This window comes from Sorex araneus, chromosome 1 (assembly GCF_027595985.1).
Source record: "Sorex araneus isolate mSorAra2 chromosome 1, mSorAra2.pri, whole genome shotgun sequence".
NCBI classification, from domain to species: domain Eukaryota; kingdom Metazoa; phylum Chordata; class Mammalia; order Eulipotyphla; family Soricidae; genus Sorex; species Sorex araneus.
Window position 1 is genome coordinate 319140971 of NC_073302.1, and position 25509 is coordinate 319166479.

Genomic DNA, 25509 nt, shown 5'->3' on the forward strand with positions numbered 1-25509 from the left:
ACTAACAAAGCCACACGCTGCTTAAAATGCTAGAGGACTTGTCAAAATATGACTGAACCTTCTCATTGGAATGTTGATTTGACCAGAATTCATTGAATAAGTACTCCATTAAGTATTTTAAAAAGGTTTTATATATTTATTTTGTATGCTGCAATCAGTCAGTGGTATAATTGAATACGAAAGCGGGAGGAATTAAGGGAATTTCTCCCTGGCATGCACTATAATGTTAAATCAGGCAACAGGCAACTGTAGATTGTGTTAGAAAACAAGCTTGTCATTGGGTCTTTACTACAATTACAAAATCAATGTAAGGAAAAACAATTAGACAATTAGCCCCCCCCCCCATAGCTTGATGTTTACATGTTTGATGGTCATGATGTAAATCCAAACTGTGGGGTATGACATACCAGAAAGGCCTTGCTTTAAACGACATGCATTGCTACTGCTAATGCCAAAGAGAAAAGGGTGGCAAACCTTGTATTGGACAGAATCGGGTACATAAGGTACATAAGGGTACATAAGCTAAGTGTATGCTTCTGTCTATTTCAGCGAGGTTTCTTCTCCTACTCCTTTCCTTCAGTACAGAATCAGATCAACAACCAAGAGCCTTGCATTTAGATGCAAGGTCCACATTCTGTGACCCAGCTGCACCACGCCAGTCTGTCTTCCCTGGAGGAGCACGTGGGGGATGACTCTCCCCGAGCTGCGATTTCCTGCCTGCATCCCAATTAAGCTTTGGGATAGAGAGTAACCGTGTCGTAGCCTTCTGGGGGCCTCGTGCGGGCTCGTGCGTGGGTTTCGCAGTACAACTCTCCCTCCACGAAGAAGTAGCCCTTCTGTTTGAGGTTGAGGTTACAGTCAGCACACACGAAGCACTCTGGGTGGCGGTACTTGTCCCGGGCCTTTACCACGGCCCCTCTGTGGGGAAAGAGACCAGGTCACGTGAAAACACATGACGCCCACACCGTACCAAGGAAGCAAACCCGACAGATAGGATGGGGGTTTTCTGTGTCCCATTCCTGCGGGACTCAATGGCTTCCCCGTTGTAAAAGTGGGCGCAGATGTGGCATGGTAATTGTCTGGGAGATCCTAGATAACCATAATAAACCAGGCGATCGACTGCCACGTGGATGCGTGAATATTTCAAACCCTTTCAATGAGGTGTTCATAGAAGGGTGGTGGGATCTGCATGGACCTAGATAAGGTTTCTTTAAAAAGAGGGGGCCCTTAAAAACAAGAGACACGTCTTCTAAGGGTTCTACCACAGCTAGAATGAATTCCCTCCGTTTGCTTTCTACCTTGGTTCAGCCAAGGAGCAGAGAAGAAAGAAAAAAACCAGAGAGGGAATTCCTGCTCTGGGGTCCCACCACTAGGCACCCTCATCAGAGGTCCTTTCTGCTCCCGAGTTCCCTGTCCTGCTGTTCCTTTTCTTCCCACTTACCCCTGTTTACCAGGCTGAATCTTCCAGGACCTCCCAGGGATGTATCCTAGTAATTGGACATACCTCCCCTCAGTGAGCTAATCAGTCAAGGTGTGGGAGATAGGGCCACTTCGGGACATGTTTTAGAGAAGCTTCGATAGTTTGGATCTCTTGGAGATCTGAACTAGAAAGTGTGGATACTCAGACATAACTGGAAATGAAAAATATCAGTATTTAAAAAAGTGATTTCAATATTTATGCAGCATAAGAAACTGGGTAAAGTCAACAACTGCATGGCCCATATTTCAATGGGTTTATGAGAGACAAAAGTCTTCCAATAGGTGTGAACAAAGGGAGGACTTTGAAAAGTGAAGCTAAAATCCTTAGAAATAAAATTGGGAGGGTGGGGAGACTGTGTTTTGGGTGATGCCCAGCTCAGCGCTCAGAGATCACACCTGGTGGGATGCAGGGGACCATATTCTGCCATGGGCACTGGGGATCAAATGAGCCAGCTGTGTGCAAGGCAAGCACCTTACCCTCAGTACTATCTCTTGAATCACTAGAAATGACTTTTTAAAACATGCTTCAGGGGCAAGTGTTTCTGTGTGAAATAAATGAAATTATAGTCAAGATTGCCCACTTACTTTATAAGGTAATTTTTGGGTACATCTAAAGGATTTTGGTGAAAATGTACTAATCTGGCCCATGAATAGAAACTGAGAGGGGCAATGAAGATGTGCAGAGAATTTCTGTGAGAATAGCACTTACACAATGCCGCTTCCACACTTGTCACAGAGCGGCATCTTTGGGGCACTGCCAGCCCCACTGTGCACTTTTGTCACTGGAGCTCTCACACTCCTCGTTCCAGCAGGACGGTCATCTGGAAAACAAAGAGCTTCCATTTATGGCGTGAGAACAACTGGGCATAGCTTGCATTTTGCTTCCATTTTATGGGTGTGTGCTTTAACTTAAGGAACTCTTACTCTGCACCTGTGCTGACATTTCAAAACAAGTCAGACTCTCTTAAACACAGCTAGTTCAGAGACAGGCCTTATGCAAGAGAATTCGTTCAATATTTCCTGCACTTGGGAGCTGTTAGAAAATGTTCCAAGGACAGAGAACATTTTTTATTATTCCCCCCTTTTATAAAGTAAAATAGATAAACCATAAGACTGACATCTGAACCATTTTAAGGGATTCACTGGCATTAATCATATTCCCAAATGTCACACAATCATCATCAGTACCCATTTTCAGAACTTTTTCATCACTCTAATAGAAATTCATTAAATCAGAACTTCTTATTCCCTCCAACCCCTGTGAATTTAAGTAGCCTGGAGAGTATATACAAAAATAATTATACATTATGTGATTTTGTGCTATACTTTATAAAGCACAATATTATACTTTATGTTATGCATAATAGTATAAAATAGTATACATGAATATATAGTATGTGTAAATTTATACATATTATACACAATATTATACATTATGTGCCTTTGTGTGTGTTTTATATAAAGCACAATATTTTCACTTCCATTCATGCTAGAGCATGTGTCAGAAATTAATTTCTTTTCAAAGTTGAATAAAGTTGTTTTGACCTGTCATACTTTCTTGACCCACTGTCGACCACTGGACACTTGGGTTGTTTCTAACTTTGGGCTATCATGAACAAAATAACTATAAACATTGGTGAGCAAGTGTCTATTTAGCCCATTTCATTTTTTTTTTTTTTTTGCTTTTTGGGTCACACCTGGCAATGCACAGAGGTTACTCCTGGCTGCGCACTCAGGAACCACCCCTGGCGGTGCTCAGGGGACCATATGGGATGCTGGGATTCAAACCCGGGTCGACAGGTGCAAGGCAAACGCCCTACCCGCTGTGCTATCACTCCAGCCCCCATTTCATTTTTTTTAGGGTATCATACATTGGGGGCTGGAGCGATAGCACAGCGGGTAGGGTGTTTGCCTTGCACATGGCCAACCTGGGTTTGATTCCTCTGTACTTCTTGGAGAGTCCGGCAGCTACTGAGAGTATCTCGCCCGCACGGCAGAGCTTGGCAAGCTCCTCGTGGCATATTCAATATGCCAAAAAACAGTAACAACAAACCTCACAAAGGAGACGTTACTGGTGGCTGCTTGAGCAAATCGATGAGCAACGGGATGACAGTGATACAGTGATCACACATGGGAGTGATGTTATAGAACACAGGGTAATTCTATCTTTATCCTTACTGGGAACCAACATACTGTTTTCCATAGAGTTGGATCATCTTATATTTTCCTAGCAATATACCAAGACTTCTGTTTCCCCACATGTTCACAAAATCTTATTCTTCATTTTTTGATAACTATTCTAACAGTACACCTTGCAATTTTGTATGATTTTTAAAGAACAATTTGTTCTTTATTATTTTTATTTTTGGTTTGGGACCACATCTGGTGGTGCTCAGGGCTTACTCCCAGTTCAGTGCTCAAGGATCATTCCTGGCAGGCTGAAGGGTCAATATGGAATGCAGAGGATTGAACCTGGATCAGCTGCATGCAAAGGAAGTACACTACTTGCTGTACTATTACTCCAGCCCAGAACAATTTATTTTCTTGAGAGGTGGAAAAACATGGGTAAAAGTAGGAATCAGGAGTGCTGTGGATTTCCACCTTTGTTTTTACTGGCCCATGTGACTTTTTTTGAGGGGGCGTCACACCTGGCGATGCTCAGGGGTTACTCCTGGCTCTGCACTCGGGAATTACTACTGGCTGTGCTCATGGGACCATATGGGATGCTGGGGATCAAACCCAGGTCAGGAGCATGCAAGGCAAGAGCCTTACACACTGTACTATCACGCCAGTCCTTGGCAATACGACTTTTTACCAATACACCCTCTTTAGGTCTCATTTTCTCATTAGATAAATGGGGAAAACAGTCCCCACCTTTCTGAGTTACTATATTTTGATGGGGGCGGGGTGGGGGGACTCTTAGCCATTAGAAGTCCTGGAGCTGCTCTGATGGTTGCTCTGATGACTTTACACACCTGGTTCAATGTGAGAGTCCAGGGCTTGGGGGCTGTTCAGATCCCGCAGTGTCACTATGGTGGTGCTTGGTGGCCATCAGGGCCATCTCAGCAGTGCTCTAAAACCACCACCAGGTCTACACCCAGCAATGCTTGTGGAGGTGGGTAGCGGAGGGGGGGGAAGGGAGGGGAGGGAATGGAGTGCTGGTCATCAAACGAGGCGGGGGGAATTCATACTCCTACTCTATTGCCCAGGCCCCTTACTGAATAATTAGGAGGATTAAGTGATCACAGAGGCAAAGAATTTAGTATTGGATTTAAGGTATGTACTGCTTTGTCTGAGCATTTTTTTTAAACCTTTTCACAACAAAGATATACTGGTTGTGTGAGAAGGCAGGGAAATTTTTACAAGACCCATGTACAACTCATTATATCATACACAAGCCTAGCGAGACTCCCATGGATAGAATTTGATTTTAGTGCCCTTTTATTAAGTTAGTGACTACTTAAGCACATCTGGGAAATGTCTTTCCAGAGTGTGGCACTGTCCAAATCCTCCTGAACGAAGATGCATTGGATCATCATGACAGCCAGATTTGACTCTCATTTTTTGGGTGACTGCAGCCTTCCCCACCCTCAGAAGCCTCCACTATTCTGTTTGGAGATGCTCAGAAATGCTCACCATCGTTCACTAGTTCTTGGAGCACTCTGAAGGAGCCTGACTGGCGAGGCTGGGTAGGTTCATCGCGATTGTCGTGGAGCATCCGGTACACGTCCGACTGTGGGGGCACAGAGGCTGCGGGCTCGCTGAAACCCAATAGGGCGGGACAAACAGGTCAGGAATGTTTTGTGACACTCCAGGCATACAAGAAGCCACAAGACAGTAATAAGCAATAATCACAATATTTTGCAGCAACTCCTAAATGGAGATTCAGTATTTTCATATGAATCTCTATTTTAGTTGATCATCATATTTTATATAATATTATATGCAACCTCTGTTAAATACTCTATTACTGGGAACCCACATCCTTACCTTAGATATAGATGTTAAGAGAAGTTATGTTATTATGTTATTATGTATCGCTACTTGATAGCCAAAATACTTTGGAGAGTAACTAAATGTGATTTGTTAGAAAATATTACTTAAATAGAAGATGTGTGATGGATTCTTATTTATATACATGAATGAAATGAACTTTTCTCAGAAAAAGTCAACATATTATTTAACAGTGTGGAAGTGAATCCAATTTGATTATTCTGTCAAAATTATTAATAAAATTCAGATTCATTTATTATATTAAACTAACAGCATGTAATTTAATTTTTTAATAGTTGACTTGCTCTGTTAATATAAAAAAATAAAAATGGCTTCATTGTTCTTGTCAACAGAGGAAATTCAACTTGGCTTTCGAAAGCACAGTATGTAGGAACCTTCACAATAAGTTACCTTGACTATGTTTTATTTATTTTATTTTGACTACATTTAAAAATATAATTCATTTACAAAACTGATGGCAGCTTTATTTTATATACTTAATACAAGCATATGATGAGTAATAAAAATGCCACAATGCTTCTGTATGTCAGGCGCTAAATGTCTTATTTCATGTCTTTTAATTGTGCTACCTAGCAAAGTGGTTGCTGTATTAATATATTTTATTTTATATAACACCATCATCATACATACAAACTGCTCATAAAATGTCTTTGGAATATGTAGTGCAATATATTATTTCGTTGTAATTATTCCAAGAGCTATCTTCAGGAAAGTGTGATAATGCACCTGTTGGACATTATATACTTCTATTTATAAGCAGTGGTTTTGTGGTTTTGAAAGAAGTAATAGCATTTTTCCATAAAATTTCTTTAAAGATTTATGGCAAAAGTACCCCAAAGAATATTTAGAATAAAGAAGAAGATAGTCAAAATAGAGACCAGTGGAAATAAAATATCTGCTTTCATAGCGTGAGGTGTTCATTTATAAACCCTTATTCAAGGCAAAGAATTTAAGTGGAAAAGTGGATGTCACCAATAGATGCCATCAGGAGAGGAAAAAGGATCAACTCTTTTAAAACTCTTCTGACTCCCCCACCCCTTTTCCAATTTTTAACCCCCAAAGGAGAAGCAGAGAGTATCTTAGATTATAAATCACTTCTGAGAAGTATTGAACCAGACATTTATAATATACCAGAGCTATATATCAAAAACACATTATGTATTTGATCCTTCCATGGCTGGTCATCCTTACCATTAGACCTAGAATCTAGATATTTATAATAATTACTTAATGTTTTATTTTTCCCTTTAAGGCTCTTCCCATAATTTTGTTTCAATTACAAAATTTCCCATAATTTTGTTTCAATTACAACAAAGTTAAAAAGACGCTAGTAAAATTGTCATTGCTTATGAGTTAGATAAAAATGCCCGTGGTTCAAAAGACTCATATTAATTACCTCATTGAGGATGTTTCCCCTAGAGCTGTTGAAACCTGACCCTGAAGTGTTTCCATAATATTGTCATCTGAGTACAACTGCATTGGTGTATTAAACTGAGCATGTAAAATCTTCACACCAGGAAGTTCCATTTCCAAAGGAATGTTAGGGGCCAGCTTAGCAGCAACTTTCAAGTCACCTGGGCAAATAGTACTAACAGTACTGACAGAAGAAGGGGTGCTCCGTCCACTGCCACAGTCAAAACCAGACGGAGTACTGCAGACACTGTGTTACAGACCACAGAGAAAACACAGGAACCGGAAAATCCAGTCAGGAGAACACAGAGAACAAGGACAAAGAGGTTAAAAGATATTGAAGACAACAAGAAAAAGTGAATTACATCAAATGAACAGTTTGTATTGGTTGGAATTGATTTTAAAGAGAGAAGACACTGAGAAATTTGTGATTGAAAGAAATTCGACAATATTAAAGGGTATAGGTGATATTGCATTTTTTTGGCTCTCTTCTACTTGGTGATAAGTCGATTGGGAATTATCCACAGAAAGAGTTGTATATAAATAAAGAGTTGTATATAAGTGAGTAGGGAAATGAGACTGTTCTCACTTTTTAAAATAGGCCAAATTATTTTGAAGTTGATTATGTCATACACAAACCACACAGGGAAATCACATTGGCTGGGTATGCATTTACATTCTCGAAGTGAACTATTTAAAAGGAAAATATTAGTGAATAACTATTCACAAGTAGTAACAAAAGTATAACACAAATGTCCTATAAAATAGTCTAAACACTTCAGAAATGCAATTGAGCTTAACTAAATAGTAATCGTTAACTTGTAGGTTATATGACAATATATTTTAGTTATTTTTGTAAGTGCTTTATTGTTAGCGGTTTAATTTTTAAAATTCCCATTCTTTAATTTTGACACATAGACTTTAAACATTTTGGCGATTTAACAGACTCTATAAATAGCCAATAAATGCTTTTCACCTTGAAATGAATGATTAGAGGATAAACAGTGAACTTGAGTTTTGGATACAATCTATGACTGATTTATTTTTCTTTAATACTTATATATTTTACTTAAAAATTTGGAAGCACAGAAATATTTCCATGCATATTTCTCTGTTCCTTTTAAGGCCAAGTTGGGGAAACACCAGAGTAGTCATGCAATTTCGTGAGCAGCTAAGGAGATTTCTTAGTTTCTAGAAAACTGGATAGTACACTAGACATAACTGACATGCCGATACTAAAAAGATACTTTCTTTGACAAAAAAAAAAGAACTTTTTAACATGCATTTAAAGTACAGCAAAAAAAAGTTTACTCAAAAGTGGAATACACTGAGTTTTTAAATAAGGCACAGTCATACAGGAAAAGCCAAAAGAAATATTAGTATTAATGTAAACATTGATCATGACTGTCAGTGTTGATACAAACTCAAGACAGAGAACAATTTATATGGTATATTTTCTCAATGTCATTATGTATTTTAAAACTCAATCATGGATCCATACATGCATGCACTATTATCTGGGGCAAGAATGCTATTCTCAAGCAGGTAAAAGGAACAGAACCTAGAAAGGTATTGAATGTTGATTTGATGGTTCTACGAATCTTACAGCCAAAATAGTATGAATAACTCATGTCACCAATTGGATTAATTTTTTTCTTTTAATATCCGATTTAAGTGCCTGCATTGCCTAAACTAGGCAGTAAATATAAAATTGCTCCTTCACTTCATGACTTGAGACTGTTTAAAACTCGATTTGAAAATTGGTTTATGCAAAAATATCAAGTCTTATTCAGCATTTCATAGGTTTAACATACATTGACACCTGAAATTGACTTCATTGGATAAGAGGAAGTAAGTAAAATTTCAGCTGCAGTGCAGTTTGTAGTGCAGTTAAAATACTGAATTTTATTGCTATAGTTAATATTTTTTCTATTATTAGAGATATTGTTTAGATGCATGTTTATGTATGCATTTTTATTGCATCTGGTCCTAATCTCTCTGTAATTCTATTTAGATCCCATGTCACTGAGAAATAAATCCTAAGCAATTAAGAGTAATCTTGTTGTAAATTTCTATGGAAATTTAAAAATCTTTTAAAGGACTTACAGTTTTTATATAACACTTCTCATGAATTTATATAATATTTCCCGGAAAGCAAAAACAAAAATTTATTTAGAATCTCATAAAAGCTTTCATAGGGTCGCTAATTACTCTGGACATCATCATGGGTCACCATGACCATTCCCGTGCCCTGGAAAGGTAAATACTAATGAGATTTCATGCAGGTTCACTTTGTGACTTGGCAGGACCAAGTGAAGGTCGATGGTACATTCAGTTGCCTTGAATCCTGGTTAGATCATTTGACAAGAAACAAATTTCCTCAGCACGTATACAGACTCTTGGGATTATGCTTCTGAAAGTGACTCATCTAAAAGCCACATGCAGGATTGTATTACATTATTTGTCACTTTGTCATTACTAATATTGTCATATATATCTACTTATTTATAGTGTAGGCTTAAAATGTACATATTTTCATATGAAAATGCTTCACTTTTAATATTCAATTATTATTGTGTAATAATTAAAGATCCATAACTATTAAGTAAGACTCTATGAAGATCAATATATCACTTTATAACATCTCTATTCTGATTACAAAATTATTCTTTACTATTTGGTATATAGCTACTCAAGATTTCACCTCGATGAAGAACTGCTTGTTGAGAACAAGAATTTCAGAAGCTAAAGCAAATAATAAGGGGGTAGAGGAGAAATGGAAGGATACTAGAAATGTTTTATAATCCCTTGGGATTATAAAATCACTGTACACTAGTACATATTTTTAAAGCAAGCTGTCTCATTTGTGTTCTTTTCCTCTCTTCCAAATTTCACTATTTGGGAATGTACCTCACAATTACAAAATTATGAGTGCTTGTTTTTAACAACATCATGTACAAATTAAAATAAAAACATTTAAAGGGTCTTAGATTCTGACTGATTTTATATAAAATTATGTGTTTTTATCTTGAGCAAAGGCCAGACGTATAATATATATTACCTTATTATACACATCTTAAAGCATTATTGCACAACTTGATGATCTTATGTTTATTCTATCATTGAAGGAATGCATTGTGTTAATTTCACCCTGCTTCCTTAGCAAGTTGAGTATATATTTAATAGTGAAATATAATTTTAACTTTTAATCTTCGTTGCTATGTTATTAAAGCTGTTGATTATATTGTAAATGAGTAAAGTTGAGAAGCTATTGATTGTGGATATACAGGGAAAAGATATAGAGGAAAATAGAGGGAGAATAAGGGAATAAGTAAAGAAAAGAGGACTGTATAGGGCTGCAAGCATACGTCTGGACTAATGGATCCTCATTCTTCATGCCATTCAGAAAACACTCTTAGGTTTTCTTGGCATTTTCACAACTTATCCAAGAGCAATATTGAGCCTTTACCCTGTACAAATTCTTTGCAGATACTGGGATAGAAAGAGCCTTCATTTTAGTGGCAAAAGATGGATTTGGGAACCACGGCCTCATTAGCTTCTATAACCCGACTCTTCCACTCAATTGTTTATGTCTGATATCACAAAATCCATTAAAAAGTGGTCATCTTAAACTATGTAAAAGTCTGCACATGGAAAAAAATATATGTCAGCAACAACTGACCAGTTAGAGTGGGCACTGTAAATTCAGGTACCCATTATCAGAAATTCCTCACCATCCACAGCCAAGAAGGTTTCACTATATTGAGACAGGTTGCGACAGAGACCTAGACAAACCTAGACATCAGCTGTAGAGTACATGTCTCCACGGCACTTAATAGAATTAAAAAAAAACCAATAAGGTTGCATAAAATATTGGGAATTGAATCTACCTATAGGCTATCAGCTTCAACAACTAACGTAGATCATAATTCGGTGAATCCTCACTTGTTAGGGTCAACTCAGTCTAACTACCAACTTCCTCCATCTGTCTGACTGATGAAGTTGAGGTCAGAAGAAGGGGTTTCGGTTTCTCAAAGTCCCTATTTCCTGTTGTGGCAATACAGGGCATTAGTATTTTCCCCTTAGGTTGGAGTTCAATGTCTAGAGACGCTGTTTGGAAATCATCATATGAAGATCATCTTGCATCTTTGATTGAGAGATTTCAGTTAAGAACGTGTTCGTTATTCATCCCAATGTTTATACAATTCAGCAACACATCTCCCCTCTTCCATCTTTTGCATGATAATTCCCTTCTCCCCGAGTGGAAAGGTCCTTTTCAGTGTTCTCTGCTCCTTTGCAAGTACATATCTGTTTGTGTGTAAGAATTATAGTGGGATTCCCCAGTGGCGCTAATGGTGCAACGAGAAGGAGTTGAGTTGGGTGTGTTAATGTCTGTCAGACACACATGGGGGCTCTATCATGCTTCCCTTGAGTGCACCACCAATGTCCTGACTCCTAACTGGGACTGATTTCCATTTCTATTCTTGCTGTCTGGGCTTTCCTGACCCGGGATAGAATTCCCCTGCCTGTCACAAAGGTCACTATGTTCTGGATGGGATTCTCAGAACAGCAGGGTGTTAGTTATAAATATGTGTGGTGATTCATAACATGTCACAACTCAAGAGTATTTTTAATATTTACTTTCAGAAATGGAGAATAGGTGGGTGCTATAATCTGCTGAGTGAATTTGTTTCTCTTGCTTTTGAGATAAGCTTCAGAATGAGAAAAGTCACTCCAAACAACTAAAAGTTGCGCTTCTTGGCAGTTAGTAAGGTATTATTGTAGAAGCATGCACTTAAAACATCACAATCTCAGAGCTTATGACCTGCTTCGGCCTGGAATTATGAAAGGTTTGGGCCGAATATTGTGCTTGTGTTCAAAGTAGTTCACCTCCTGTAAAAAACAAAGGATTACAAGGTCCCTCAGTGGAAGATTAATATTTTTTAGACAGAATTCCATGAATAGTATCTCTAGAGAAGGTTATTTACCACCAGATACTAACATTACTAAACTGAGATGACTTAAGCCAAAGTATTTCTTTGTTTGCACCAAGTCTGTTCACTAGACCTATAGGAACCAGCTGATTATTAGACATTAGAACACACTCATATGCTTGTCTTTAAAAGAAACTTTAGAGCCACATCCCAGACACTTGTCTCTAAAACAAAACTCTAACAGTGCTTTCAGGAAAGTAAACATTGAACGGCAAGAGCTGGACTTTGGAAAGGAAAAGACGTTAATGATGCTTTTAGCGTAGTTAAGGACATCATGGGCAGAAACTTGAGCATCTGATACTTACTTTTGAGGTGAACTAGGAATGAGACCCCGCAGCTGTCCATGAAGTGCATCTTGTATATTGCTAGTTGAATAGAGCCCAATGGGTGAGTTATAGGAAGCACTCACTACCTGTCTTTTGTCATCAATGTTTGCTGCTGCAACAAAAGGCTGGGCCCTTCTGTTATGCGCGGCACCAATGGGTTTGAACTCCTGTACAATGGCAGACAAAATACACAGAGCCACACAATGCACAAAAAAGCCATTAAAGAGCAAAATTATAGCATTGCTATTGTTAATAAAGGCTTCTTGATCCCATACGAATTAATGGCAAGGTTAAAGGAGGTGTTAAGGAACAACTTTTAACATTTTTTTTCTAATGAAATAACTATGTGCTACATTCATCTAATAAATGTTAAAAGTAGGAAGGAATTAGCTTTATTTGTTTATTTTTTAATTTTGATTTGGGGGCCAGACTGAACAATGCTCAGGGTTTATTCCTGGCTGTGTGCTCAGGGAACCATATGCAGTGCTGGGAATTAAAATGGGTTTGTTGTGTGCCTCTCTTGCCTAGGTTTGACCTTATTTTTTAAATACTATAAAATAAATAACAACATTGTATCATATCTGCCCACTACTGACTTCTACATCTACAACTTTTGAGACATTCTCATATAAAACTTGAGTAAAGAAATTTTTTCAGAAAAAATTATGATTTAAAAAATTATCCTACTTGCATATTCTCAAGCAGAACTTACATATGCTTTCTTTTTTGTTAATATATCAATAACACTATCCTCATTTGAGAAATAGAGGAAATAGATATATAGAAAATGAGCATTTGTCAATAACTATTCATTACTTTAACAAAATCAAGTTATAATTTCCCCCCCATTTTATTTTGATAATGAAAATCAAATTCTAAAATTTGATTAAGTTACAAATTTAGATTTTGGAAAGTGATGAGAAATTTTTCTCTATGGAATCTGGAATAATTATTAAAGGCAAAATACTTTTTTCTAAAACTGATGATTTTATGTGTATTTAAAGAATATTTCATAGTCTCAGAAAGACTGAGGTCTTTGCCCTCTAGAGCAAGCAAGTAAAGTGATTCACAAAAGAATTTGTACTTTATTTCTTGGTGGAAGATTCACACATTAGAGTCCTGAACCTGAATCAGTCTGAAACATGCCTGAAGGATCTTACACACTCTAGGGGTTTTGCTGCCATAGTTTTTGATGTCTTCATCATCATCATCATCATCATCATTATCATCATCATTTTGCTGCTGAGATTGAACCTAGGGCCGCATACAAGCAAAGCAAATACTCCATGTCTGAGATTATTCCTGGTCTACATTATTTCTTAAATTTACGAATCATGTTTCCCAGTCATTATTTCAATTTTATAATGCCATTTAATGACTTTATTCTAACTCACAGAAGAAAACCTGTTTGGATTTTGAACACATGAAATGATTCTCTTTCCAAGTCTTTTCATTTGGCAGAATTGGTACAAGAAATCTTTACAATATTTTCACTTGCAAAATTATATTAACTTCATTAACTTTTATAAATGTGCCATAAAAGTTTAACACAGTTTTTAAATAGTACAAACATTTATGGTTATTTGGAATGTTCCTGGAAAGAGAATGTTTCGCTACAAACTAATTTTTCCTGGGGATGGCAATCTTCTTTTTGCCATCTTAAAATTTTTGTTCAATAGATGTGTAAATTATGGGATGGCTCTCTCTTTTTTTGTTTTAAAAGATTGTGTTTGTGTTTTTGGAGTGGAACCAGTCTTGTGTAGATTCTTGTGTCTGGGAACAATATTCCAGTATAAACACAGGCAGAAACATACCTTCTTTTGGCTCTTTGGAGCAGGCAATACTCACATATTCATCCCTTTCCTTCTTTTAAAAAACTTTTAGCAACTCCCCCTAGTCTAGGGAGCCAAATCTTACCAGGGGTTGAAATTAGAGTCTCCCACATACCAGGCACATGCTCTACCACTTGAGCTCTCACAAAGCAAATGGATGTTGCTTCAAATACTCTCTACAGTTTTCGACTCCACTACTTCAAACCTCCTGATATTTTGTCACTTTGACTTTATCTTTAACGGACTCTGAAACCTAAAAAGATCTGAATTGCATACAGTAAAAAATGACTCGACAGTGAACTAACAGATTCCTTTTTTCCCTCACAGCAATGTCTCACGGCCCTTCCAAAGCTGCTTGGATGACAATATAGTTGCTAATATTGGACTGAAACAACCAAATGCAGGGTTTAGAAGATGCTGAGTCCCAGGACATGTGAAAAAAGGATGTCGTCAAACATTTATACAGTGGCACAATATAACTGTTTTGGCTGATTTTTTTGGATTGACTGTTTTAAGATGAAATATTATATTTAGTAATTATTACGACATAAAAAGTAAACTGGTAATAATTGTAAGTAATGACAGTAAACCGTAATTCAGGCCATTGTTATTCTTTTTTATATGAAAAAAAAACAAAGCTAATTACCTAAGTCAGTTTCCGCTAATTACAAAGCATCCAGACTAATTAGAAGTGTGAATCAGGGGCTGGAGCGATAGCATAGCGGGTAGGGTGTTTTCTTTGCACACGGCCAACCCAGGTTCAAATCCCAGCATTCCATATGGTCCCCAAGCACTTCCAGGAGTAATTCCTGAGTGCAGAGCCAGGAGTAACCCTGTGCATCGCCGGTGTGACCCAAAAAAGTGAAAAAAGATATAAATTTTGTGTAACTCAACTTTATTTTCACTTTTGGTTTTGGGTCCACACTCAACTGTGATCAAGTGTTGTTCCGTGCACATTTGTCTGACCATGCAGTATGGGGGGTTGAACACAGGGACCCAGCATGAAAAGTATGCTTTTCCAGTATAAAAAAGTATTTTCAGCCCTTTGAGTTTCCTGCTCTCCCTGTTTTATTCTTTAAAAGTATGAGAAGACTTCAAGATCCTGGTAAACAGAATTGAATTTAAATTAAAAGAAAAGTTTACCATTGTATGATACTTTATGAAGGAAAAATCCCTGCCCTATCTTCTTTGACTTAAATGAAAGATAAACATGGATGGTGACAGCCTTGTAAATGAGTGTAAATACGTAAAAGAATGTAAATATGTGCACACTAATAATTCCTTGTAAATAGGCAGAATTTAAGCTAATCAACTTTGAAGGGTTTTTTTTTTTTAACATTTTCTGTTTTGGCTATATATCGTAAAGGTCACAAGTGTAAGTTAGTTAAAAAACAAAACAAAACAAAACAATTTTCTACTCAGATTAGGAAAGGAACTGTTGCTAGTACAAGCCTCAAACATTTGCATTTAGACTGTGCAAAGCATTAGATTATGGGCTGCTAAAGTCATTAAAAAAAAAAACCCACAATGAAGTGTATATACCGATAGCAAACAAAAAAATGTAAGCATGGCCCAGAAAGGAAATATTCTCTCCAAGTCTTACATCATTGTTGATGGTCAAATAGAATCAAAAGACAAAGTATTAGAAGTTTGAAGTTCTACGTTAATCCCTTTTTGTTTTTCCTGGAAAATCATTAGTAACAGCAATAAAAAGTTTACATAGCAGTTAATACAGTCCAGCTCTTGTGCTTACTCTACCCAGACAAAAGCATCCAAACGATTCTCATCTCTAGAAATTTAAGGAATTAATTACATTAATTAATACGTTTAAAATGTTATTTTAAATGTAGGACTTATTACTAAGGCAAACTACTTTGAATTAATGAAATTCTAGGGTTTTTAGGTTAAAATGTATGTAAACTTGACAAGAGATTGTTGACATTGGAGAGAATAAACCACCTCACGAATAATTGCAATCCAAGACTCTTTATCTTTCAGTTTCTTAGAGAAATTGTTCACAGATCAAGATTCAACCCTAGAACCAGGGCAATTACTACACAAAACAGAAATAACATGTTTGATACCTGTGTGACAGTATACATATGTATCTTTATTTGTTTATAGAAAAAAATGGAAAAATAAGGAAAACAAACTGCATCAACTGATCATATATTTGATACGAGCCACACTGAGTGAATCATTCTATTTGTTATGTTTGGAAATTGTGAACAATCATCTCTCCCCCTATATGCTCACCTTCACATTAAAAGTTAGTCATTCTTTGGATCATTTTTTCATAAGCGATCTGTTTCAAGTTTTCCATATCTCATAAGGGAAGAGTTTGGAGAACTGGGGATGAAGAAATCTTGTATAATGTAAGTTGCCTTGTAGTTATCAAAGTATAGTAAAAAAAAACAACAACTCAACCTTATTTTTGGAGAGCAGGGTGGGGTGGGGGACACACCTTGCAGTGCTGTGGACTGAACCTGAATTGGCCACATGCAAGACCCTTCCCTGCTGTACTTCTCTTCTGACCTCCCCAAAAGTATCTTCACTATATCACTGTATCACTGTCATTTGGTTGCTCATGGATTTGCTCGAGTGGGCACCAGTAACGTCTCCACTGTGAGACTTATTGTTACTGTTTTTGGCTTATTGAATACACCACGGGAAGCTTGCCAGGCAGGCTCTGCCATGCAGTTGGGATACTCTCAGTAGCTTGCCAGGATCTCTGAGAGGGACAGAGGATTTGAACCCGGGTTGGCCGCAAGGCAAACTGCCCTACCGGCTGTGCTATCACTCCAACCAAAAGTATCTTATAAAACCATAAATAATTTTACCCCCCACACTACTTGACTATGCATGTGATACATCTTCATTATCAAATCTTTGGCAAGGAAATAGTCCTTTATAAGAAAAAGGAAACAGTTATCTTCCCATTAGTAACAGAACATTTTTGTTTCTGGAAAAGTATCTTTCCTGTATTATCCTAGCCACATTACAAGCTTGAGCTGTTCAACTAATATTAAACAAAGATAAGGGCAATGTTTTGAGACTGTAAGCTTTGAAGAAAGGCAAAGTATTAATAAACTGTTAGTTTAGAGCAATGGTTTGTATAGAATAACTGTATGCCTGCTAAAGGCCATGCTCAGAATAGTATGGAAAATGTTTATTTAGTTAGTGTCTAGGAGTTGATCTAAACTAAAGCCAAAGATTTCTTTTAAGCCTAAGACAAATACTGGATGATATCACTAATATGTGGTACATAAAGTAACAGGATAAGGAAATGCAAAGTTTCAAAGGGGTATACCTAGATTCCTCTGGTCTCTCAATTGTGTAAGCGAGAAGACTAGGGAAGGGAAGAAGTAGAAGGGGATCTAAGAAGAGGCGGGAGAGAGGTAACAGGCAGAGGGCAGGGGTCTTGGTCACAGTGGCAGTATCGAGGTGTTGTATAGCCACATATAAGAACCACAGATCCAACAAAACTGAGACCAATGACAACAACCAATCTTAAAAAAATTTGTTGGGTAAAGAGCCGGGGGTTGGAGAGTAAGTGAAAATGGTAGGAAAACTGGGAATATTGGTAGAGGGAAGCTGACACTAGTGGTAGGACTGGTGGAACATTGTATTCCTGAAATTCAACTATGAATAATTCTGTAAAGGCCTTTTTTTACAAAGTTCATGGTGCCTTAATAAAAAATTAAAATAAAATGTCAAGTTTAAATTTATAAGAAAAAATTTAGCTAATAAGTAGTTTAGAAAAATGCAAATGATATAGATGTTAAATCTGTACCAATTATTACTATAACTGTAGCACTGTAGCACTGTCATCCCGTTGTTCATCAATTTGCTCAAGCGGGCACCAGTAACGTCTCCATTGTGAGGCTTGTTACTGTTTTTGGCATATCGAATACGCCAGGGGTAGCTTGCCAAATTTCCAATGCCTAAACCTCTACTATAGCAACTAGAAATAAGTATGCTGACATTTTATTATTTTTGGCTATGCTTGGATTGTAGGTATAATTTTTTCCCCTCCCCAAAGACTATATATTGTTTTAAAATGAAAAGAGTATTTAATTTCAATAGCAAAGATCACATAACTTACAATGTAAGTTTTACTTGGCTTTAGAAATAAGATCTTAAACAAGGTATTTTACTATTCAGCTTCAGAGTCATCTTAAAACATGACATATTCGTGCTATTTGTTTCTCAGACTGATATACCTCTATTGTCCAATAGGTTGTCCTATTTTCAGAGTTCGAATGTTGGTTAGAAAAAAAAGCTGTGCCTTTGCATAAATCTATATAAAATTTTTTAAAAAAGGATTTTATTTACAGTTTAACTTTTCTGCAACCTCACTTAGTAAGTTTAATTCACACATTTTTATCATTACCATTTGTTCTACTCTATGTTGTAGGATTTTCGGATAGCAGACTTGTGCTGAGATTTAGCTGTTTTGTGTAAGGAAAGTCTGTCCTGAAATGCCAAGTGAATTGCTCATGCAGAAATCCCGCCTGAATAGCATAAGGAGTAGGAATACTTAGGTCCATTAGGAAAAGAACTAAAATGGTTCTTATCTCTGAGTCCTTCAAATACCAACCTCTTGAAAAGGTTGCCAGTAGGAATTAGCCATGACTCAAAGTAATGGAATGTTCAATTGATTGGCTGCCTGGTGGTTCTCAACTCGGTCTTTGCCTTTCTCCCACCCCCACCCCACCAGTCTCATTCTTTATCTTTTCTCGATTTGAAGTATTATAAATACCCATGTTTTTTAAAGTCCCAAAGGCAGGACAAATGGCCTAATACACAACTGTCAGGAGTTCATAAATATTTAAAATGATAATTCTTAAGATTCGATTTTTAGAAGAATCCTACCCATAAATTAATACTCGGATTTACAAAAGGGACCATTTTTTCCCCTTGTTTTTTGTTTGTTTGTTTTTTAGAGCTAAACTGAAAGAATTGCCCTTTACCTCCAGTTCTGGAGAAATAGTAACAAAAAAGTGTCCACTAAGGTTTAAGCTTAACAAATGTTTGCTGAGTCACTCACATGCCAGCAGGGTCACTGCAACATGATCAGGGATCACTGAGGATTTGCTATTTTGGATAAATCTGGCTAATTGAATTGGCCTCATAGCTTCACATCACACATTCGTAAAACTGGGTTTAAAAAATTAAGGGGAAATTTTGAATGCAAAACAACCCTTGATTCTGTGCTTTGGGATCACTGGGGGTATGCGTTGGGGACCATCTGAGGTACTGGTGTCAGCTGGGTTCGGCAGCACGCAGGAGAGCGCTTTAATCCCTGTACTATCTTTCTGGCTTTGTTGCTGTGTTTTAAGCACTTCATCGTCTCTTTTTCAGATATTTCCTCCCTCTGATCATTGATGAACGTGGGGAAAAGTCTTAGCTGAGCTTTACTGAAAGAACCATATTTAAAAAGACAGTACTGCTTCCAGAACTCTCTCTCTCTCCTCTTTTCTTCCATTAAAGAACATGATTATTGGAGGAGTTTTTCACCAACCCACCAGGGTAAGCTATCAACACATCTGGATCTGTAATCACATTTATCACCCGTGCCTTTAATTTCATTTTTGTTCACTTTTCTGCAGGCAGAAATCTTATCTTTCCTGAAGATCTCACTCAACTTTCAAGACCACTATTTGCCATGCAATTATTTTAGAACTGGTTCTCTGGATCTGTCGTGGACAATGTTAGAAAAAGCCGCTTATCTTTAGACCCTCCAGTTCCTTTTCTTCATTTGTCAGCTCCATATTGAGCACCTGCTACCATGTGTTATGCCTGGGAGATTCCGAGTGAAGAGAATAGACACTCAGCTTTCTGCCTTCAAGAAAACAGCCTTTCCAGCCCTTCCTCACTCCCTTTGGGGCCTAGCCAATTCTCCGCTTTGTACCTGGTGGCTTTAAAAGTCAAGTGCTTTCTTCCCTCGAGTTAAAAATCTAGCACAAGGATATGTAGCATGGTAGCACTGTCATTCCATTGTTCATTGATTTCCTCAAGTGGGCACCAGTAACATCTCCATTGTGAGACTTGTTGTTACTGTTTTTGGCATATCGAATACTCCATGGGTAGCCTTCCAGGCTCTGCCCTGCGGACGTGATACTCTTGGTAGTTTGCTGGGCTCTCCCAGAGGGGCGCAGAAATCAAAGCCGGGTTGGCCATGTGCAAGGCAAACGCCCTACCTGCTATAATAAGATATAATAATTCCATTCCCTCTGAAAATTTAGCTACTCGGGATATTTCTTCTCAGGGGAGATTGTATCTTCACTGAAAAGAAAGCCTTAATCCAATGCAGTCTGTAATGATTCTTGTAATCAGAATAAGGGAGGGATTCCTATTCTCTAGAAAACCATTTTCCCTTGCTATCTCACTGTGCAGAAAGGCCGGAGGCCCTCTGATCACTGCATGCTGGGAGGAGAGTGCCTGCCTTGGAGTCCAGAGAACTCTCATGTGATTCAATGTCTTGCTGCATGTGTAAAGGTGCCAAATTTTTTTCTATGCCACTTTACTTAAATACTTGAGAGCCTTAAAAGATATATATATATACATGTTATGCTAATGTGTGTACATATATTTATATCATTACATATATATTAGAGAAGAAAATTAAAGTTTGTGGAGACAAGGAGAAAATTTGAGGGCAAAGTCAGGAGTTGATAATACTGAAAGGGGCATCACTGCTTAGTTATACATTAGGAATGTGTTTTTAGTCATCTTTCAGCAGATACATGGAAAAATGACATGTTGGGAATACCTAATTTGTTTTGTAAAAATATGTACTTTAAAAAGGATATTCATCGCTTCTCGGCCTTTTGGCTAAGATCAAGTGTAGGTTCCGGGGAAAGGTCAACTCAGAGAAGCGATCACCAACTACATTGTAGTCGAAGGCCATGTGGGGGAAGGGAGTTGCGGGCTGAATGAGGGCTAGAGACTGAGCACAGCGGCCACTCAACACCTTTATTGCAAACCACAACAGCTAATTAGAGAGAGAAAACAGAAGGGAATGCCTTGCCACAGTGGCAGGGTGGGGTGGGGGGGAGATGGGATTGGGGAGGGTGGGAGGGACACTGGGTTTACGGGTGGTGGAGAATGGGCACTGGTGAAGGGATGGGTTCCCAAACTTTGTATGAGGGAAGTATAAGCACAAAAGTGTATAAATCTGTAACTGTACCCTCACGGTGATTCTCTAATTAAAAATAAATAAATTAAAAAAAATAGATAAAAATAAAACGTTTGCATAAAATAAAATAAAATAAAATAAAAAGGATATTCAACTTATTTATAGCTTTGACTCTCTAAACTTGGGCAATTTCTGGCAACTAGAGGTTCTAAAACCCTTTTCTTGATTACATCTTAATGGCCATTCCAATCAACCAATTGAGCGTTGGTTAATTTCACCATTCTTTTTTTTAGCTTTTGAAAGTAGACAGTCAGATAAGCATCAAATTATTAGATGAATTTAGCTCATTACATTTGCCTCAAGGGAAAAGTTCATTTTCTTTAGTAATTCAAGAGCCATGGTTAGAAGATCACTATGATGCCATTAAAAAAACATTTTTTGGTAAACTTAATCAACTTAATCATAGATTGCTAGAATCAAAAGCTAGCAAAAGACTATAAAGTAAGATCTGAGTGAAGTCTTTGAAGAATGTTCACATTAACTACGAGAGACACCTGTTTCAAATGCTTAGACCCCATTTTTGTTTTACTTCTTTTTAACATCTTAACTTTCTTAGGTTTCTTCATGATCATTTGTCAGAATTTCATAATGAGAAGTAAAAAAATAGGAGATTGCATGTATAGACAAATTCTTCCTGAAAAGAATATATTTGTCTTTCAACTAGCTGTTTGCCTATGAATATTTTTTGTTTTTATTGATGTAGGAAGGATTGACATTATAAGTTAATCCCAGAGAGTGAATTCAGGCAACTGCTTTATCAAGCGGTGTACTCTCTTCTCTCTCTTTCTCTGTCTCTCTCTCCATTCCCTCTCTCTTTCCTTCCTTCCTCCCTCCTTTCTTTCTCCCCCGTCTCCTTGTTCTCTCATCCTCCTTCCTTCCTTTCTTTCTTCCTTTCTTTCTTTCTTTCTTTCTTTCTTTCTTTCTTTCTTTCTTTCTTTCTTTCTTTCTTTCTTTCTTTCTTTCTTTCTTTCTTTCTTTCTTTCTTTCTTTCTTTCTTTCCTTTCTCTCTTTCTTTTTTGCCTTTTGGTATAATCCTGGGAAGTGTTGTTTTTGCTTTTTGGAATTTTTTTCTTTTTGAGTCACACCTGGCAATGTTTAGGGGTTACTCCTGGCTCGGCACTTAGGGATTACTCCTGGCAATGCTCAGGGGACCATGCGGGATGCCAGGGATAGAACTTGGGTTGGCTGCGTGCAAGGCAAATGCCCTATCCACTGTACTATTGCTCTGGTCCTCTCTCTCTCCCTCCCTCCCTCCCTCCCTCCCTCCCTCCCTCCCTCCCTCCCTCCCTTCCTTCCTCCCTTCCTTCCTCCCTTCCTTCCTTCCTTCCTTCCTTCCTTCCTTCCTTCCTTCCTTCCTTCCTTCCTTCCTTCCTTCCTTCCTTCCTTCTCTTTCTTTCTATCCCACATCCAGCAATACTCAGGGGTTACTCCCAGATCTACACCCAGGAATTATTCCTGCCAGTGCTCAGTGGACCATATGGGATGTTGGGGAATCTAACCTGGGTTGGTCACATGTAAGGCAAGCACCCTACCTGCTATACTATCTCTCTAGCCCCTTTCATTTATTTCTATCTCATTTCTTCTTTTGAGAGAAATCTCATTTAAAACTAAATATAAATGTAAATCACTTCAAAATTCATATCTAAAGTTAATAAAATCAATTTCATACCTGTGGTTCTGATTCCAGGTTGATTTTGAAAGGATGGCCTTTTCCGTCTTCAGATACCTGTGGGGACCACAAGCGAGTTTCCGCCCTATAAATAAAATAAATTATAATTACAAATTCTAATTGCATACTTTTAGTTTGAGAAAATTTCCTATAAATAAATTATCAAATGATTTCCTATAATGTTCATGAAAGTAGTATGAACCCTTGATAATTAAGCAAGAATAGTATCCCTGCCTTGTTATTCAATATTTTCTCATCTAATTAGTATTACTTTTTAATTGACCTGGGGGGAAATTTGAATTAATAGAAATAGGAGGACTGTTGCAGACTCAATGTTTGTGTTCTGCTGAGATTTGTGTGTTGAAACCATAATCCTCAGTGGGATGATACTTGGAGCTGGGGTCTTTGGGACGAGATTAGGGTTAGATTAGGTCAAGAGGCCCTCTTGATGGAATTAACACCCTTATAAAAAGAGAACAAGACATGAGATCATGCACCAAGGAGGCTATATGAGACACACCAGGAATTGGGCTTCTATTGGAACCTGAGCATACAGCCACCAAGATCTCAAATATCTAATCTCCATAACTGTGAGAAAGAAATGTTTTGTTGATGAAGTTCCTCCACCCCCAACACACACACACTGTATGGTATGTTTGTCATCACAGTCTGACTTAGTCAAATACTTTGTGTGGTTTCTGGAGTAGCCTGAACTCCAGGGCAATACCGGAGGGAGAGATTCTGGAGAAAATCCCTCCAAATGACCGCAGGGCAAATTCCCTAGGTCTCTACTTCCATCTTTCCTTTCCAGGCCATCACAGAAGACCACACTTTGCCAAGAGGATTTATTCTTGGCCTAAGGAAATGTGTTTTGTCCAAGGCATCTCATGTGTCTATTTGGGATTGTGAGGCTCCTAAGGGACTGTGTGCTTGTCAGGTTCTGCAGAGACAGGGAAAAAGTTGATTTGGTCCCCGAATCTGGACTACAGCAGAGAGCATTATAAATAAAATAGTCATAGGATTTATACAGTTATAGCTGTAACAATAAATCATTATTTTCAGAGTCCATTTTTCTATCAGGGCTCTGCTGGCAAAGGATCCAAAAGACAAGAAGATAATTTCTGTCATTGTTTTGCTTAGAAATGTCTCACAGGGGCCAGAGTTCAGTTCCTGGCACCACATATGGTTGCCAGGAGTGATAACTGAGTGCAGAACCAAGAGTAAGGCCTGGGTACTATCAAGTGTGGCCCAAGAACCAAAAAAACTAAAGGTTTATTAATGAATATGTTCATGTTACATGTACCCTCACACCTTAGAAAATTCTTCTGGGCTTAATCCTGTACATGGACATAGAGGAAATTAGCAACAGCCAAATTTTTAACATATACATATTTTTGGAAAGTCAAGTGATTCTGTTAAGAAAATCTTTGGGTTCCATTCTTTACTGCATTAATAAAACAGAATAATTACTGTGCTGTGCAATAATGACATGGCTAGGGTTGGAGTGATAGCACAGCGGGTAGGACGTTTGCCTTGCACGTGGTCGACCCGGGTTTAATTCCCAGCATCCCATATGGTCCCCTGAGCACCAACAGGAATAATTCCTGAGAGCAGAGCCAGGAGTAACCCCTGTCCATCGCCAGGTGTGACCCAAAAAGAAAAAAATAATGACATGGCTAATACTTTTCTTTTTCTTTATTTTCTCTTATTTTTGGAGGGGCACACAAGGTGTGTTCAGGACTCACTCCTGGGTCTAAGCTCAGGGATCACTTTTGGCAGAAATCTGGGACCATTCGGGGTGCTGGGAATTTAATCCAGATCAGCTGTGTACATTGCCCACTGGACTATCTCTTTCCCCAAGCCTGCAATGGTTCTAGTTTCATACTTAATTAACCTGGCTGGTACAGGGAAGGCATTCTTTTAGTTTCTTATTATTCTTGATATTCTTGAGAAATTTTTTCTAGAAAGAGTTTAATAGCTACTAGATTGACTGACTTCAGTGAAGAACAGACCAAAGTGACATAAAATTTGTATTTGTCTAAATCACTAGAACCAACAGAACTATAAGCAAGGGACTCAAAGTACAATAATTAAACTTATAAATAAATGTGCCTGTTAAACTGGGTGGGTTGGGGGGATGGAAGAGGGAGACAGGGTGATTGGTGGCAGGATGCTGACAGTGGTGATGGAATTGGAGCTGGAACATTGAAGCCCTAAGTTCAATTGTTGACATGCTTTGTAAGTCATGCACCTAAATAAATTTAAAAGATTCAAAATTCTAGATCCTTTAACACTTGTTCTCACTGGAAAGATGTAATCATTTATAGTTCAGGTTCAGGCTCTCTTGCCAAACGGATCAAATTTAAACACCATTAATTAAAGAGCACCTGTCAATTTTGAGACACAGCTGGTGTGCTGCTGCTTTAATTCTGTCCTGTGCATCAGCGTGAGTCATGGACTCGGTAGCAAAGCCATCAATTGCCAGGATGACATCCCCCGGACACAGGTTGGCAGCTGCTGCCTTGCTTCCTGGAGTGATCTGGAAGAAATCATAGCTCAGCTTAAAAAAACAAAACTAAACTAA

At 37.9% G+C, this 25509-nt stretch overlaps 1 protein-coding gene across 5 annotated transcripts in view; it reads right to left on the reverse strand.

Annotated features, from left to right (window-relative positions):
- Positions 1-220: 220 nt before the first annotated feature.
- PDLIM3 (PDZ and LIM domain 3) overlaps positions 221-25509 on the reverse strand; it is a 37044-nt gene continuing 11755 nt past the window's right edge. The window contains exons 2-8 of one of the 5 annotated variants that reach the window (XM_055142557.1): positions 25313-25464; positions 22926-23010; positions 11729-11796; positions 6890-7153; positions 5116-5240; positions 2189-2300; positions 221-918 (exon numbers count right to left, since the gene is read on the reverse strand). In XM_055142557.1, coding sequence (XP_054998532.1) covers positions 729-918; positions 2189-2300; positions 5116-5240; positions 6890-7153; positions 11729-11796; positions 22926-23010; positions 25313-25464 — 996 coding nt within the window. In that variant the 3' untranslated portion in view covers positions 221-728. Of the gene's footprint in view, positions 919-2184; positions 2301-5115; positions 5241-6889; positions 7154-11728; positions 11797-12202; positions 12391-22925; positions 23011-25312; positions 25465-25509 lie in introns of those variants that run through there. The other 4 variants (XM_055142551.1, XM_055142572.1, XM_055142564.1 and 1 more) reach the window with 4 other exon arrangements.